Here is a 19,021-nt window from a genome sequence, read left to right as displayed (position 1 = left end):
ATCATTAAATTGATTTTGTCATTTTTTTCCGTCGCATTGTTGTAATATTAATTGTATATCGTATTTATTATTTACTTTTATCAATGTGCGAAAAATCAAAATAAAAAAAACTACATAAAATATAGTTAAACGTGAAACAAAATTTAAAAGCATGTTATTCAAAATGTGGTCAAATTAAATTAAATTTCCACGCTCCGTAAATTTTAACTACATCTGGTTCCGTCATTAATTTTACATTTAAATCAATCTTAGTTTTAAATTTCATAAATTACAACTAATTTTAATAAAATTTAAATTTAAAACTTAATAAAACTGCTTTGCACAAATTTTGCGCCTTTTAAAATTATCAAAAATACCCGATTTAAAAAACCCAAATTTTAAGCGCCATTTTTTTAACTAACTTTTAGAATAAAACTAAATAAAAATAAAACGCTTAAACCAAAATAATATTTTAATTCTGACGTCATAACAGGTTAGAACGTAACAATTCATAACTGTTATATCATTAAAGTCACATCTCAGCTCACATCTACTGCTTGAACTTAAAATTTAATTTCAAAAAATAATAAAAACAATTGCAACCGTTATCGCCAAAGGCGAAACTACATAGATTACCCAATTATCTAACTCTTTGCCCGCGGAATTTAAATTATTTAGCCTTAATTAGGGCGCTAAATTGCGGTTTAGTATTGAAAGAGTTTTCGCCAAAAAATGTATAGCTAAAGATATTTAATCGGTATCAAAATTCTTAAAATAAAAAACTGTTTTTAAATAATTGTAAAATCAAAATATTTAACATTTTTTTCTGCAAAATTTAAAATTTAATTTTAAAGTCTTGAACAACTTTTTTTCCAAATAAAATATCTTTATAGATTTCTTAAACTGATATTTAAAATAATATTTAAATAATGACGCAATCGCGATGTCGTAAAAACCTTTTATGACGTCACTGTAGCTTAGGAAAGTGAATATTCACAACGCGGAAATAAAATTGTTATGAAATGCAACCAAGTGTAAAAAAGTTAGAAAAAATTTCACATTTTTTAACCCTGCGCTTATTACGCTTCAACGCTTGTCAATAAACACGAAATTTTACAAAATTTGAAGACATACAGGCGTCTAAAATATTAAAATACGGGGTGGGCATATTAAACATTTTAATATTTGCCATAAATCGATATTTAAACAAAAATATTATTACCCCCTTTACTTTCCGCCTGTGGAAATATGTCACGTGACCATAGTTGCCATATTTGGATATAAAGATTTAAAAACAAAATTGCGATAATTACTACTTTCTTATAAGGTCTTATTTGGAGGCTTTGGGTAATTAAATATAATTAATAGGTTTCAACGATAGATATAGAAAATTACATTTTAATATTTTATTAATCTTTCCCTAAATCTTTTATGATTCATTTTTTATAAAAATATAACATTCAAATTAAAATCATTTTTTAAATACGTAAACCGGTAAATGATGTTTATTAAAAAGCACTGGTTGCCAATCTTTTTTAAACAACATTTAAAATGTTGTCCGTCAGTTGAAAAGTCCGTTAATTTGCACCTTTTTGCAAAAGATAATATAGCTAATTAAACTAAACTTTAATATTTTAATTGCTGAACTATGTTCCTATATTTAGCCAGCTTAGCAAGCGAATAATAATATTGATTGCACGTGCTATCTTGGCATTCTTTTTGAGGTCAAAAGTTGTCTAGTAACTATGGTAAAATATTCATAAGTCGACTTAAAACTTAAACATTGCAAAAATATATTAACCAATATATACACCACAAAATAAAACCTGTCAGTCCTTTTCTAACCCCCTTCTGGCCAAACTTTTTTCGCACAACAATTTTGCATTTAGTGCACCAACTAGTAGTTACAACTCAAATCAAAAGCTGAAGTAGCGTTATAACTTGTTTGCGTTTAACTTTATTGTGCCAGTCTCACAAACGTTTTGCTATTAAATTGCTATTAAATAAAACTAAAAACTAAAGTTTTAACAATATTACTTATAAATTTGAAAAACCTTTGGTTGTTTAGTAAAAATTATTATTTAAAATATAATTCTTGTTTAATCTTTGTGGGTAATATTTTATTGAATTAAACAAGACAGAACCATACAAATTAAAAAGAAACTTTTATAAGAAACAAGAATATTTATAACTTTATTGCATTATTATATTATTACACACTCTGTCATTTTTAAGGGTCAATTTTTGAGGTCAAATATTAAGTTTAAAATTTACACTTTTTCTTAATTTGGTGACATATTTTTAAAACTTATACAAAATTGCACAAATCAATGAAAATTAAGTGTTTTTACAACATAATAAATACCTAATAGTAACAAAAAAACAGATTTTTTTAAATGTTAATAATAATACAAACAGAATTAACTACATTCTATACAATAACACTTAAATAAGGACAATGTTAGTGCATTTCATTAGTGCAAGCAGTATATACAAAAATAATTAAGATTTACAAAAACACAATTTCAAAAATCCACAATAATTTAGTTAATCTCTAAACGAAAACAAAGTCTAGCTTAATTTTAAAACAATATTATAATCACAAACATGTAATTTTTGTTTTATAAATTACATATTTTACAAGGGAAGACAAAAACTGGTTAAATATCATGTTTAAATAAAGCACAAAATAACAAACAACACTTTTAAGTTAAACAGTGTTTTCTATTTAAGCAATTTGCCTATATTTGGTACATTGGTTGTGCTACACAATTTGCCACAATTCTAGGGATTGTTTGCAATTTTAAACCAATTTTTTATACTTTTTACAAAACTTAAACTAAATGTGTTATTTTATTTTACTCCATAGAACGATAACTTCAAATTTAGAAACCTACAGTGGCATGAGTTAGATCCTCATTTGCAAACAGTGGTTATACTTTATAAGAAGATGTGACATAATCTTAGAACCAGTGGCATAAATGTGACAATAATTTTGGTAAAATGGCACAATGCCATTATTTTGTTATTGGTAGAAAAAGCGTGCCTTTAATTAAATCATAAGTAACACAAATGTGTCATAACAACCCTTATGGCCATTTATTTGGCTTTTGCTGCGGCCCTTTTGGCTTACGATGCAGTCTTTTATTAAAACCTAAAAAAACACAAAAAAATTATTTATATTTTACTTTAATTAAGAATAACAGTAAAGAAAGTAATTTTGACAACGGATTATTTTTCAAACCATCTTACTTATATCCTGGCCACCAATCATAGTTGGTTCCTGCTGGTAATAAGTTTTTCGGGGTCTATTTAAAAGTGGATCATCTAAAACAAAAGTTTTATTGAAAACAAATCAAAAAAATAGAATAAATTTGATTAAAAAAAACTTAAAATTTTAAAATTTAAAAAATATATTGATTTGGGGGAAAAACTAATTGTTTATTATGATGTCATAGTAGGGTGGTAAAATCAATGTTAATTTCCAAAAATTTTATTTTTTTGGGAGATTTTTTAAGTTTTTTTGTTTGGAAAAAAGGGTTTTATAGGAGTTGGGGCAGAATGTATAAAAATGAAAAATAGGAGAATTAAAATAAATGTTTTAGAGCAAGAAGAATTATATTAAAAGGTATTTTGATCGAATATTTTAATAGTTGCATCTTTTTAAAATAGTTTTAAAAAGGTAAACTTAAAAAACAAAAATTTAAAATTTTCTAACAATTTAGATTTTAAAATCAACAAAAAGACCAAAAAATGGCAAAAAATATGAAGGTAACAAAATCAAAGTTAAAAATTTTTTTCCAATTTTTTCTTAAATTTTACCCAAAAAATCAAAATAAATTAACCAAAAAAATATTGTATAAAAAAAATTTGGGGTTGTAACATATTGTACCGCAGTAGAGTTGTGACCTATTTATGTTTTAATTAATTTATAGATTGGAAACAACCGAGGGATCACACTTTCCCCAAAAACCGCTCAAAAAGTTTACTCGATGCTTAACAAAGATTCAAAAAACTTGAAACAATTTCCTAAGTACGTGAGCAAGTATCAGAAAGCTGCAACAAAACGACTTAAAAAACAGAAAAAAGAAACGCTTAAACAAGAAAAAAAGCAACGAGATATCGCCGGTAACGATTCTTCATCGTCGCGGTGTTTGCCTCCGAGATTCGGGATCGAAAACAAAATCCCGGCTGAAAAACGATGCCGTGATTGGTTGTTAAGTCAACCAGCACATTCTCAGTGGTCGCAAGGCGTGACGCCGTCAACAATCACAGTGGCACGCCCTGAGAACACAGCGAAGAAATCGCAGAGAGAACTCCTGCTCCGGAAGCATTTAAAAGAGAAATATCAGATGATTTATAACACGGAGATCAGTGAAAATCCACATCAATATCCACTTGTTAGTGGGAAGCAGAAAAGCAACGCTCCAAGCACAAGTCAGGTGCCTGTAGTCTCAAAGCAGCATGCTTCACCCCATGATAAAATGAGGATAAAGCCATCACATCAAGATAAAAGTTACTGCAAGAAATGTTTGAAGGAAAAGTGGAGAAGTAGACTAAGATCAACGAGGAAAAAGTCGAAATATTTGTACCAGAAGAAACATAGAAGTGGACATTACTTAACTGAAATACCAGGTAGGGATCGAGCAAATAAAAAGTTTAAAAAAAATGATACCAAACAAATGGAAATTTTAATAACAGTTTAAAAGTACCAAAATTACAAAAAATGTACAAAAAAAAATTATAATAAAAAACCAATTAATTTTATATAGTTTTTTAACCTTTTCAGTTTTTTAATTTTGTTGCAAATATCAACCAAAAAATGCCATAAGTCTGAGTTAATACCTTTTTATAAACACAAGCTAATATAAAGTTTAAATTTAATCATTTACAGATAAAAGCAGTCTAGGTTGGGCAATATTACAAGTTATACGTAGGTTACAACGTGACAGGAAAGCTTATCCAATGTCAATCCTAAACTTGTTGAGAAAGAAATGGGGTTTTGAGAATCTAAATCTTGTGTAAGTTTAACACAGTTTTAAATGTTTAGGTTTTAAGATACTGTTTAAGACAAGATAGTTATGGAGATTAAAAAAAGGGTTTTTATAAGAATTATAACAGTACTAATATTCTCCTTCTATATATATCTTTATCCTCAATGTGGGAAGGTCGACGTTACGACTTAAACATAGAGTAACATCAGTTACTCCGACCCAGTTTCAAGTTGACTTTGCCAGTTTGGGATATTATAGATTATAATTGCCTGATAATTATACTGCTAATTAAGTGCTGGCTCAGCAGATGTTCGTACCGTTTATATGTGACATATGAAATTAGTAAAAAACTCATAGATTTAAATTAAATATTGAAAATGTATTTGTAGTGGTCTCAACAGCGCCCTAAAGTGGATGACCAAGAAAGATCTAATATTTGGGAAAATACGAAGAAACAGAGAAATGACTTTTACCTTAAATGAGTAAGTTGTTACAAAGTTTATAGATTTTTAATTAGAAAATAATTTAACAAATTTAACCCATTATATATTGATGTAAGAATCAAACAAATTTAAGGCAAAACACTTGCCTCAAACATACAGTTTTTACCATGTTTAATATAAAGCTATCAGTTAAAAATTCAACATTATCTCTATATAATAAAGCTTGGATGATATACATGTATGTACATGTCCTATTTAAAAGTTTACAAAATAAATAAAACTGCCATTTGTGGTGTGCGAGTAAATTATTACAGGCAAATATTAGTTGAGAGTTGTGGTCATTGACCAATCAACAAAAACCCTTCCATTTGACATGTTTTCCAACATATGTAAACCACTACCACAACCTTAAAAGGTTACAACTTTTAAAACTTGATAAAAATACTTAAAATGTTTAACTTAATACAGGAATGAACCTGAATGTAAATATGACAACCCTACATACAAGAAAATATTCGGGAACGAACGAAACACAACGAGGGTTCATTTTCAAAGTCGGATCCCCGAGCCTCACAGTGTTTCCGTGAAAACTCAGTGGCACGAAAGAAATCAGCGTTACCGATAAATTTAAAAAAAAAAATTAAAAAAAAAAAAAAAATAAATAAATTTTGATATATTTTTAAGGGTGAAATAAATAAGAAAATAAGTGCATTGTTTTTGGTGTTTTTTAGTATAACATAATTGTGTTGCACTTGCACAGTTTTAAGTTGTTTTTAGATTAAAACAAAAAACTTTTAATTTTTAAATAATTTCTACCTTCTACAGATTTGTTGATTTTGAGATTGTGTTGCAGTGCTCCCATTTTGCCAGAGATTGCAGTAGTTGTCTGTGTAAAACATAAAATTTATTATTATTTGGAAACACTTATATGTTGTTTCTTAAATTATGTCAAAGTGGGTCATAAAATTTAACATAGTTTTTTATGTGTTTTTTTGTTCCAACCACTACACCATTCTGACAGGACTATACTAAGTATATTTTTTTGTATATATCTTTATCCTTGATGTGGGAAAGTCGAATGCGCGACTTAAACATAGAGGAACATTAGTTACTCCGACCCAGTCTCGAATTGCCTTTAGCAGTTTGGGATATTATAGATTATAATTGCCCGGTAATTATGCTGCTGATTAAGTGCTGGCTCAGCAGGAGTTTATATCGTTTATAGCGCCTTACTTAAGAGTGCTACTACAGCATAAGTGCAGTGGGGATTGAACCCACAACCCCATGTGCGGTGTACCAAGTGTTTTTAACCACTACACCAAGCTGAACATTACCTTTGACGCTAACTAGCTAAGTCAATCAATTGGTCTTAAAAACTTTTTTTAACTATTCAAAACTTTAAAGCTTCACCTTTGCCACTGATTCCTTCATTTCCTTCATTTTAGTTGCCAGTGAACTTGCCCCACTTGACCTTCTTCCAGTTCTAAAATAAATAAAAGTGTTTACTTAACAACATAATAAAAGTGTTTACTTTTAATTAACATTAGTCAAACTAAGTTTGGTGACCATGCCATAACATACTTATAATCTTTATGTAAACATTAATAGCATGTTTAAATCATTAAATTGATTTTGTCATTTTTTACGTAGCATTAATGTAATATTTTTTGTATTTCTTTTTATTACTTTAATTAATGCGCAAAATTTTTTTTTAAAAACGTGTAAAAGAACCATGGTGTAATAGTCAGAACACTTGACTTCACAACCAGAGGTCCTGGGTTTGATCCCCACTGCTCTGATGATGTGGCGCCCTTGAGCAACAGCTTAATTATCGAGTAATTATATTCTACAATATTTAACAAATGTTTCCAATGTTTAGTTCGTTAAGTTGACCTCCTCACATCGAGGATAAATAAATATATATTTAAAATTTTAAAACTTACTCTTCGTGACTTGGAGCCAGTTCTTCATAATTTGAACCTTTATTAGTGGACACTTCTAAAATCCATAAACATTAGTCAGTAACATAAGTTGGTAATAATAACAATACTTATATATTAAACCAATTAAAAGTTACCTAATATTTGATAAGATTCAGGTGTTCGATTAGGTAAGCTTGCTGAAAATCAAATTTAATTAAATCAATTAGTTAATTGCCTTAAAAAAATTATAAATTAAAATTTAATTGAATTAATTTGTAATTGCTTAAAAAATTGTATATTTATTAAAATTTAGTTTTGACATAATTTTTTGTTTAAAAATATTTTTGTAATTATTTTTTTTTAAACTTACGTGGATGTTCCTGGGTGGGTGAGGGGGTAAATTGGGGTTGTGACCGCTGTTTGTTACTTGTGCCACTGCCACTACTACTCATAGAACTAAACGAATCTTAAATCATAAAATAAGTTAAAATTTAAACAGTTGATAAATAAAACCTTACTAAAACAAATTTACTCAAGCAACTAAAACACTTTTTAAACATTAACATGAATTTAAAAATTTCCCAAATTATAATAAATAAATAAAAACTCTCTTAAATTTAAACATTAATCTGAAATTTAAAAATCCCCAAAACATGGCAATATTTAAACAATAAACCTTTGATACCATGCCTCCTGGTCAACATTTTAATTACCATAATATGGTCAGAACTAATATTTACCCTTGATAATTTATCCATGCACCACAAGCAGTAGTTTTATTAATTTTAAAAGCTTATAAATTAAAAAAAGATATATATACACAATTATATATCCTTTATCAAACTCCATTATATATAATGATATTAAATTAGGAGGCAGAATGAGTAAAAATGCCACACAATGGGTTTTTATTAATTTGACAAGCAGTGTGGTGTAGTGGTAAAAACACTTGCTACACTACATGAGGTCCTGGGTTTGATCCCCACTGCTCTTTATGCTAAAGCTTCTTTGAGAAAGGTGCCAAAATTGGTATGAGCTCCTGCTAAGCCAGCACTTAATCAGCAGTATAATTATCGGGCAATTATCTATAATATCCCAAACTAACAAAGTCAACTCGAGACTGGGTCGGAGTAACTGATGTTACTCTATGTTTAGGTCGAGAAGTCGACCTTCTCACATTAAGGATAAAGATATATAAAGGAAAAAAATGTTTTTTACAACTAAGTCACAAGTTAAAACCCTAAATTTTATTAATTCAAAATCTTACTTGAGCTTATGCTGTTCACTTGATCGACGGAGTTAATTTGGACTTCTTCATATTGACTTTCTATTTTCGGTTGGTTCTCTGGTGAATAAATGGTAAATATTGGTTCAAAATATGGTTCAAAATTTAAATTGGTCATTTCGATTTCAGTAACACTATTACAATATTGTGAAAATTATTTATTGAGATTTTTAATTAAAAATAATTTTAAAATTAACAAAATTTTAATACCATTTTATTTATATTGAAGTTAGTGGAAACTTTAAATAAACCATGCTTTGTTAATAAACTAATACTTCTACAAACTAATGAAATTTTTGTGAGTCACAAATTAAAAAATATTAACAAAAACACAAAAATTAAGAATCGACACAAAAAACGAGGTTTACAAAACGACAAATTTTACTATAACAGCAAAACACATCAACAAACCGTTTGGGAAGGAATACTGATCGTCACTCAATGGCACCATAGAGTAATAATTTTTCGATTTATTAGTCTGAGAATATAGGTCTTCCTTGACGTGATATTTCTCTTTGGGGGAATTCCCTGTTACTATTATTAGTGACATGCAGTTTGTTAGAAATTAAAATAAAAATACTAAAATATTTTTAATGAATAAAAGTTTCTACTTTTTTGAAGCTGAAAAGCAAATTATATTTTGATCTACTTATAATGAAATTACTTATTATACAAATTAGAGAAAACTATGTTTTAAGCATGTTTGTGAAAAAGTTGTTAGTCAGAGCAAAAAAAAGTTAATAAAAAAAATTTTTTGCGATAAATAAAAAAATGAAACTAGTAGCATCAGAAAATAACTGAGCTTTAAATATTTGTTAAATGTTGAGGTTAATATTAGTTAATAAAAAAATTAGCTAAAAAATTAAAAATAATAAATTATTAATTTAGGGAAAGTACCTCCAGGTGTTTTCCGTTCAACTTTCTGGTTTGTTGTTTTAAAAGATTGTCGCGAGGGTTTGGTTGGGGGCACTTTGGGTTTGAACCCATGACTTGTGGGGCCATGGGGAGCTCCCCCTTTTGTTGCATGAATATTGGAATGGGTTGTGGGGCCATGGGTTGGGGTATCTGGGGTAGAACAAGTAGATTTTGTTATTTGTAAAAATACAAAATTAATTTCAAACCCTTCTTTTAATTTCTTTTTTATTTATTTATCCTCAATGTGGGAAGGTTGACTTCACAACCTAAACATAGAACATTTATTATCCCAACCCAGTCTCGAGTTGCCTGTGGCAGTTTGGGATATTATAGATTATAGTTGTCCGGTAATTATGCTGCTGATTAAGTGCTGGCTCAGTAGGAGTTCACACTGTTTATAAGGCTTTACTCAAGTGCGATACAGCATGAAAGCAGTGAGAATTGAACCCACGACCTCACATAGTGAAGCCTTAGGGTTGTAATTACTCCTTAGGGTTGTAATTACACAAGTTGAAAGTTTTTAAGATTTAATATCTTACAAGAATTTAAATAGAAAAAATTTAAAAAAAAGTTTTTAAAATTTCTGTATATATATATTTAAAAAAAAATCCAAAAAAATGTCAAAAAAAATACAAACTTCACACCATGCAATAGCTAATATAAATTTTAAATCTAAATATTAATAAATTAAAAAAAAACTTAAAATAAAACAAACCAACCTTTCTTTACATCAACACAACCATGCAAATCAAATTCAGGGAATTTTTTATTGGGGGATTCCCCAGGAGATGGTGAATCGAAAACGTTGGAGGACGTCGAACTCAGATTTGACCTTGAATAAGGGGTTGCCATGAAGGTCATAAAGGTGCTCACAGGTCGGGCCACTTTTCCAGTGTTGCCGGTAAATTTTACAGGCTCAGAATTGTCGGATAATGACTTTGTTACGGGTTTAGTGTTTCCAGAGTATTTTTTGTCAGGGTTTCCAAAAGTTTTTACACCACGTTTCATCGACGATTTCAGTAAATCGTATTCTCCTTCCACTTCAAACTGATTGTTAATATTAATGTGAGTATAATCAAGAGGATTGGGTTTCTTGGCAACAACATTTGCATAACTTTGTTTATCCTCTTTAGGGTTTACCACTTTATCCTCTTTTCTATTAGAAATATGCGGCGGAGGATTTTTTGAACGAAAACTTTTTTTTGGTAATGTCGGGGGCTTGGAAGGAGGTTTCAAAGCTGTTTTTTTCTCAATAATTTTTAACTCTGGTTTAAAGTTATTATTATTGTTATTTTTAGTTTTATTTTTGAGGTCTTGCTCCAAAAACGTGGATGTCGATACCCGATGTGAGTTATCACCCTTGTTTTCGACTGCCACATTTTTCTCATAAGCCCTGTTCGTGAAATCGAGTCTCGACTTTAACTCAGTTTTATGGATTGTTCGCAAATCGACGGCGGAGCTCGATATTTGAGTTTTGCTCTTTGATAAATTGTCTGGCGGGTTGGATTGTGACCACAATCTTGCCTTTCTTTCTTGAACTGATTCACTGACTTTCACAACTTGGGGTTTCGGCTTCGTTGGAAGTTTGGGTTTGGGTTTAATCTCTGGGGTCTTGGGTTTATCATGCAACTTATTCTGGGGTAAATTAAAGTGTCTAACTGTAGTGAGCACGAGCTTACCTTGTTGGGTTGTAGTCGGGGTTGCAACTCCGTAACCTGTCAGTTGGGGCCTGGAAAGAGGAGTAAAAAAAGGGAGTAAAAAGTGGGGTAACTGATGTTCACATAAACATTTAAATTTTATAATTAAAACAAACTTTACACAAATTTTAACAAAAAACAAATATCAATTAAAAGTAAACCCTATTCAATTAAAAAACAAACTTTACATAAATCTTAACTAAGAGCAAATATTATTAATAGATTAATTAAGACAGATTAGTAAATACAAATGAAATTACTAAAGCTACCTTGGGCTAGGTTTAGGTTTAGTTGAGGGCGAAGCTTGCTCAAAACTTTTTTTCTTCCTTAAGTTATTCCCAACAACATGAACCGGTTTATCGAACTTCCTCTTATCCTCCAGGTTGATGACTCCCATACTCGTCTTTCTTACATCTTTCTGGGTGTGGAGTTTCTTATCCAACGGTTCGAAACTCGAGACTGGTCTGTGAGGCTTAGAAGGGGGAGAACCCCTAGGGGGAGATCCCCTAACGGGAGTTTCCCTCTTAAACTCTGTCACGTTCTCGTATTGTTTGGTAAGTTTGGGTTTGCATGGGGGCGAGGGTTGGATGACAATGTTCTCGTAGTTCTGGGAGGTGAGGGCGGCTGATAGTTTCGACGTGGGGGCTTTCCCACTGCTTTCTTTTAAGTAATTTGTGAACATCTCGGAAACAGCAAGATGAACGAACTCATATTGTTCCTTAAAATCATAAAAAAAGAAGTTAAAAACAACTGATATAAATGTACGACACTAATCCTATATATAATGGGCCTTTGTGGACAATATATTTATAGATGTATGTAAACAAAATAATAAAACAACCAGTTTTGGTGCACAGGTAAATTATTGCAACCAAATATTAGTTGAGAGTTGTGACCATATTACAACAATTAAAATTCTAACCATAGGGCGGACTATTAACTATTTTTATGGTATGTGCTAAAGCATGGGGTTCCAATAAATAAACGTTATGTTACACGGTCTATTTTAAATCAAGTTTAATATTAAGTTGGGGTGAGCTGTAAGGCGGGTTATTGACTAGTTTTTAAATAAAAAAGGGTAAGACACTTTATAAGTTAAACATAGTTGGCAGTACACAAAGATTTAAATAATATTCTTAGTTCTTACCTTAGTTTGGACGATCGCAGGTCTCTGTTTCCTCATCTCAACAACAACATCATAAACTGTCAAGTTTTGGGGCAATTTCTGTAAAGGTTGGTTACCAATAAAAATAAATCAAAATATATTCTTAACTCATGATATTAACCTAAATTAAAAAGAACATAGGTATGTAATGATTATTGATGGTTATTTAAAAGAACATATGTATGTAATGATTATTGATGATTATTTAAAGGTTTGTTTGTTCGAAATAAAAATAAAACAAATTTAAATTCAATTTTGTGTTGAATATTTGCACAAATAAGAAGCAAAAAGAAATTAACAAAATTTATGTAATAAATATGTAATTTAAAAAAAAAAAACTTTTAAAAAATATTAATAATAAATAATATCATTAAAATTTTGTGATGGTATATTTGTTGAAAAGATAAATATTTAATTCATTCAGTATTTATGAAATTAAGGACAAAACCCCGATCATATAAATTAAAAAAATAGAGAATTTATTATTTTATTCTTTGGTTAACCCCAGGAGTTAAAGATTTACAAAAAATCTCGAATCTGTTGAACCCAGTTTAAAGTCAACAACTGAATGACTTAGCCAACATAATAACATATGTTCAGTACGAAAACAACTAATTTCACTTTCCTCCCAACATAATGAAGTAAAAACATAAATAAACAACATTAATTAATAGAATTTTTTCATTAAAAAATTAATATTTATTTTTCAACAACCAAACCTAAAAAAATTTAAAATTTTTTGTAATATCAATAAAAATTTTTTTGTTAAAAGTGAAAGTTAAAAATAAAGATTTTAATTATTACTAAACCCAGGTTTGAAACCGGTATAAAATGTGGTTAATTAATCTGCCTCAAATTTATTACCCCCCCAGGCCTTGAACCGTGTGGTTGTATAAATAAAACTCTTTGAACTAAGTTTAAAGTTGAGCACATTAAGTTATAAGTTAAACAACATCTTTCAAATAAGTTTTAAGAAAATATTGTTTTAAACTGTGCCTGCTTGTACAACAATGTTAGTTTTATATATTTTGATTAATAATGATCTTTCCTAGTAGGCGTATGCAACATATAAGCAACACATATTAAGTATTTTAAAAATTAACAAATTCAAAAAATTCGTTATTTAAATTATTCCTAAAAGTCAACTAATATCATTTACAAATATTTTTTAAATTATATATTTCATTTTTTTAAATGATGCAATTAAAAAAGTGTTTACTTTATTAATTAAAAGTTGTTACCTTTTGTTTAAGAAGACACTGAAAATAATCAATTACCAGAATAGCACCAGTTCGACCACAACCAGCACTACAGTGCACACATAATGGTGTCTTCTGGTCCTGACTGTAACATAATGGTTAAAATGGTGATGGTTCTTATTATAAAAAAAATCTAAATAGTGTTTTACACTTTTGTAACATATTAGTTTAAATTGTCTTTAACATAATGGTTAAAAAAGTGATGGTACTTATTTTAACAAAATTTAATTGGTGTTTTACAATTCTGTAACTTTAACGGTTATAATGGTTTATAAAATAATGGTTTAAATGGTATGCAACATAATGGTTTAAAATGTCTGTAACATCATAGGTAAGATGGTCTGTTAAAAATGGTTAAAATGGTCTTTCACACAATGGTTAAAATGGTATCTTGAAAATGATTTAAATAGTGAGGTGTTGCTTTTTTTAACATCGTTTTATTGGTGTTTTTTAAAGTATATTGTTAACCAACTTTAAATTAACTAAAAAGAGTATTAAATATTATGATAAGCCTAAATATAAACTATGTCTCACTATAGTACAAAAAAGGAATTAAAAAGAAAACACAATAAAGTTAAAAATAAAGTTGGTGATAAATCGTGCACTGAAATCCAACTACTTCCTCTATAGGAGGAAACGATATTACAAAGTGGTGACTTTGTTGTTAAATTTGTTAACTTATCTAATTAACAATTTGATTTTGTTCAAATAAAAATCTAATTTGATTTTTATTAATAATTACAAATAAGCTAAAAGTGTCAATATTTTTTTATTTATAGAATATTTTATAATAACAAAATATAAGTACAAATGACCTTTATTTCTAAAACCTACTATGTACAAATATTGTCTTATATAAATGCCAATTTTATAAGCTTTTAATTAATAATTTTTGTTGTACAATATACTATGTTCAATTTAAAACTTAATTTAACGTTAATTTTATAATTATTTGAATAAAACCAAGCACAAAATCATTTAAACACTGGGTTTAAGATATAAAAGTCACAGTTTAAATGTTAAGTTGCCCACCCTCCTTATCAAGAATTAATAAACAAGACAATTTTCTATAAAGCCCCAACCCCCTCTTTATCAAGAATTAATAAACAAGACAACTTTCTATAAAGCCCCCCCCCCCCCGACATTGAGAAATAACAAACAAGATAGATAACTTACTCTCTGGTCTGCACCTTCCTAGCGGAGTTAATCATCGATAAAATCTCTTCCCTTGTTCTTGGAGTTCCATGATCCGGCCAAGCTACATACTGGAGTTGGAAGAAACTTCTCTGCTCCTGTGGAAAACAACAGCGTTTGAAACCATAAAAATATATGTTAGAACTAGTTAAAATATTAGTACCTATAAGCTATTGTTATCTACTTAATTATATTGTTTTATTTGCATCTATATTTGCACATATTGGTATCTAAGGTATATTGTCTATTGGTATTTTTTAATTAGAATAAAAGTATTGGTATTTTTTAATTAGAATAAAAGACATAAGTTGATATCTATTGGTTAAAATAGGTATTGGTATCAATAAGTATATATATTAGTATCTATGATGTTAAAATAGCCTGATAATGTTCCTATTTGCTTCATACACACAATCTAAAACAAAAACTTGGACAAAGATGCCTATAACAGAGTTTTATAGACAATATTTTAAACAATTCATATGAGTAAAACAAGTTGACTTAATATTGTATAGAATAGCTTTTAATTTAAAATTTATTCAATAAATCCAATTTCTGAATAACTTATTTAGAATTTTAAATCAAGCAAATACACTTTTTCAGTTTAAAGTTTCTCTAAATAACTATGAAGTCAACTAGAATGATCAGCAAACAAGTTAAGTATTTAACTTTTACTATTATGTTTACCAAACAGTTAAAACCAACTTACTGAGCCTTTAGTAGCAGTGAAATTCCGCTGAAATATTCCGCTTCTGATTTCTTTTTCTGAATCCAACGTGACTTTAATATCGAGGAATTGTTTGGGTTCATTATTCTCCCCGGCCCAGTATCTAAAATGAAAGCAAAAGTTACAAAACACTTCAATTTAAAATAACCCTCCAGCTTGATTTAGTAGTCAGAAAAGGGTTTACTACATCAGGTCCTAGGTTTAAACCCTACTGCTCTCATGCTGTGAAACACTTGAGTTAGACAATATAAACAATATGAACTTCTGCTGAGCCAGCACCTAATCAGCAGCTTATTTATTGAGCAATTATAATCTATAAAATCCCGAACTGCCACAGGCAACTCAAGACTGGGTCAGTATAACTAATGTTGTTCTATGTTTAGATCGTTTTTTATATTTTTATCTTCTTACCTTTCACATTTCCTCTTCCCCAATTCTACTTCCCTGCACACCATTATGATGACTTTGATGTTATAATGCCACAACATTCTCCAGAAGTCGTTGACAGTGTGGGGAAGAGGACCCTGAGAGGCAATGTACGACTTATGCTTATTTGCTCCCTAAAAGAATAAATAAAGAGCTTTGAAAGCAATTTTTTTATGTATATATCTTTATCCTCGATGTGGGTAAGTCGAATGCGCGACCTAAACATAGAGTAACATCAGTTACTCCGACCCAGTCTCGAGTTGCTTGTGGCAATTTGGGATATTATAGATTATAATTGCCCGTTAATTAAGCTGCTGAATAAGTGCTGGCTCAGCAAGAGTTTATATTGATTATAGCGCCTTACTCAAGGGCGCTACAGCATGAGAGCGCTGGGGATTAAACCCACGACCTCATGGTGGTGTAGCAATTGTTTAAGACATTTTAATAATTTATTAATATATTTGTCAAATTTTAATTTTTTATACATAATGACTTGCAATATGTCTTAGAAAAATATATTTAACATTAACTTATGTTAGAGTTTTCATTAAGTACATTTTTTATTTATTTTTTAAAGTTATTTGTAATTTCTTTAAGAAGAAATGATATACCTTTATAAAACTTGCATTAATGTAATCATCATTTAAGCTTGGGTCAGAAGGTGGAAGGCGAACTCGACTATAATCAACTAAAAAATATAAATATTTTAAAGTTTTGTGAAATTTTTAGAAGTATAAAAAATCACAAAATATAGAAAATCAAAATTACTTGTGCTTCTTTATCGTTTAATTTATATTACTTTTAAAGTGAGGAGAATAAACTAAAACTTAGTTAAAAACATGTTTTATGTCTACTAGAAAGTCATTAAATGATTCACAATGGAAAACTTAGAATTTTTATAGTTTCATAATAAGATTAATCATCATTTTCTATTAACCAGGATTTGAATGAAAAATACAATGTATCAACCACGGCTTCTTCATTAAAGATATAAAAAATTATAAAATGAACACAATTTGTTATTTTTATATGGCAATTTCCTGTACAAATTAAAATTGCTATAATAGTAATTAATTAGTATAAAAAAAACAATTTTTGTCATTTTATTATTAAATAATATTAATTAATTTTAAAATGATTTGTATACACAAATATTAAAACCCAAATTATGATAGTTTAAAAGATTTTCAGTAATAAATTATATTTCTTTTATTTAACTGGTTAATAGCCCTTCCCACATTCGACATTTTATATGTCATATTATGGTCACAACTCTTAACTGATATTTGCCCATTATAATTTACACACAGACCACAAATGGCAGTTTTATTACATTCTATAAGACATACAATGTCCACCAAGCCTCACTAGAATACTATAAAACTTACAAGGCAAAATATCCTTGTATCGATTCTTCTTTTTATTTGTGAAATCCTCCCCAGCAGAAGATTCATAATCTGGGTCTTTTTTTAATGAAGAGGATTGTTGCTTAATTTTCTACAAAAAATAATATTAAAAAAAAGGTTATTATTATTTTCAAAATATTTTGTTTTTTATTTTGAATGTGGAAAAGCTAACTTCACAACCTAAACATAAGGTAAGTTTAGTTACCCCCACCCAGTCCCCAGTTTCAAGTTGACTTTGAAAGTTTGGAATATTATTAATTCCAATTGCTAAATAATTAAACTGCTGATTGGTATTGGCTCAACAAAAGTTCATACCGCTTATAGCCCTCATAATTAATGGAACTACAGCATAAAGAATGGGGATCAAACTCAAGATTCCATGTAGTAAAGCCAAGTTTTTTGACCACTAACTACACTACGCTACCGGTTATTAAATTAAAACTTTATCATAGACATAACACAAAATAATTTTAAACATAAAAACTCAAACACTTACAAAAAACTCCGCTGAGAAGCCGTCATCAAAGTTATTCGTTGGTTGATACAAATCTTCAACTTTATCGATAAAATTGTCGATTATTTTCTCAAACTGCGCCATCTTCAATTCCTAGTTGTTGTTGCTGTTATTTCCAGAACAGAAAGCGGACATAATTCAAATTAAACCGAATGAAAATAATCAATTAAATAAATAATTAAAACATGTTTCTGTTTAAATTCAATATTGTTTGCATAACAACCTAACTGCTTTAAAAAAAATAAATCAAAATTAAACAATTTGTTTTCAATAAGATAAAAAAAATTTAAAAACGTGTTTTTTTTGCTGGTTATTACTCTAAATAAAACGACTCAAGTCTTAATAATAATTTAAAATTGTTTAACATGAACAAACTAGAATGTTTCGCCTCCTATTTGTTCGGTTTTTGTTTGTAAACAATGCCACGTGACGTCACTCCTGCCCTTGACATTCTAAAATACAAGTTTAAACTTTTTTCCGGTGGTTCAATCCCTTGATAGAAGTTATGACCGAAAATGGCATATCCGCCTAACCTGACAACATTTACGTTTATCCTCAAGGAGAAACAAATTCCATTATTTTATATTCAAGAATTTTTGCATAAATTAACATTTGTAAACGTATATACATACTAAAAAATAAAATATTTGCAATTAAAACCTTAATACTATATAGTTTGTATAAAAAACATATTTTAACCTATGCACACGAGGTGGAGAGTTCAATCCCCACTGATCTCACGCTGTAGCGCCCTTAAGTAAGACGCTATATACTTCTGCTAAACCAGCACTTAATCAGCAGCATAATCATCGGGCAATTATAATCTATAATATACCAAACTGTTAAAATCAACTCGAGGCTGGGTCGAAGTAACTGATATTACTCTATGTTTAAGTCACGCATTCAACTTTCCGACACCGAGAATAAGGATATATACAAACAAAAATGTTTAGAAAATTTAACTAACGACCCTACATTGTCGAGTGTTAATTTTGAACTGCAAGAGCCAACTCCAGACGAGGTCCAATTCACAAATGTACCTAAATTGTGGGTTGCAAATTTGTCCTTCTTACATGATTTAAGTATTATTTTAGT

The 19,021-nt window shown here is 29.1% G+C and overlaps 1 protein-coding gene across 4 annotated transcripts; it reads right to left on the bottom strand.

Annotated features, from left to right (window-relative positions):
- Nucleotides 1–2,221: 2,221 nt before the first annotated feature.
- On the bottom strand, nt 2,222–18,153 carry LOC145744830 (uncharacterized). 4 transcript variants are annotated; one of them, XM_082562781.1, is made up of 20 exons: nt 17,909–18,153; nt 17,395–17,503; nt 16,618–16,694; nt 15,992–16,140; nt 15,563–15,683; nt 14,836–14,951; nt 13,642–13,744; nt 12,383–12,460; nt 11,505–11,953; nt 10,258–11,267; nt 9,521–9,688; nt 9,035–9,157; nt 8,606–8,683; nt 7,709–7,804; nt 7,494–7,535; nt 7,360–7,414; nt 6,827–6,899; nt 6,233–6,302; nt 3,232–3,306; nt 2,222–3,133 (listed from the first exon to the last, which is right to left on the bottom strand). In XM_082562781.1, the coding sequence occupies exons 1-20, from the start codon at nt 18,008–18,010 to the stop codon at nt 3,069–3,071; spliced, it is 3,159 nt and encodes a 1,052-aa protein (XP_082418907.1). In that variant the 5' UTR covers nt 18,011–18,153; the 3' UTR covers nt 2,222–3,068. The 4 variants fall into 4 exon arrangements, with proteins under 4 accessions (XP_082418907.1, XP_082418910.1, XP_082418908.1 ...); XM_082562784.1 differs by having other exon boundaries at nt 11,218–11,267; XM_082562782.1 differs by lacking the exon at nt 3,232–3,306.
- Nucleotides 18,154–19,021: the final 868 nt, after the last annotated feature.

The sequence above is a fragment of the Corella eumyota genome, chromosome 3 (genome assembly GCF_963082875.1).
Source record: "Corella eumyota chromosome 3, kaCorEumy4.1, whole genome shotgun sequence".
NCBI classification, from domain to species: Eukaryota; Metazoa; Chordata; class Ascidiacea; order Phlebobranchia; family Corellidae; genus Corella; species Corella eumyota.
This window is presented reverse-complemented; position numbering and strand designations above follow the sequence as displayed.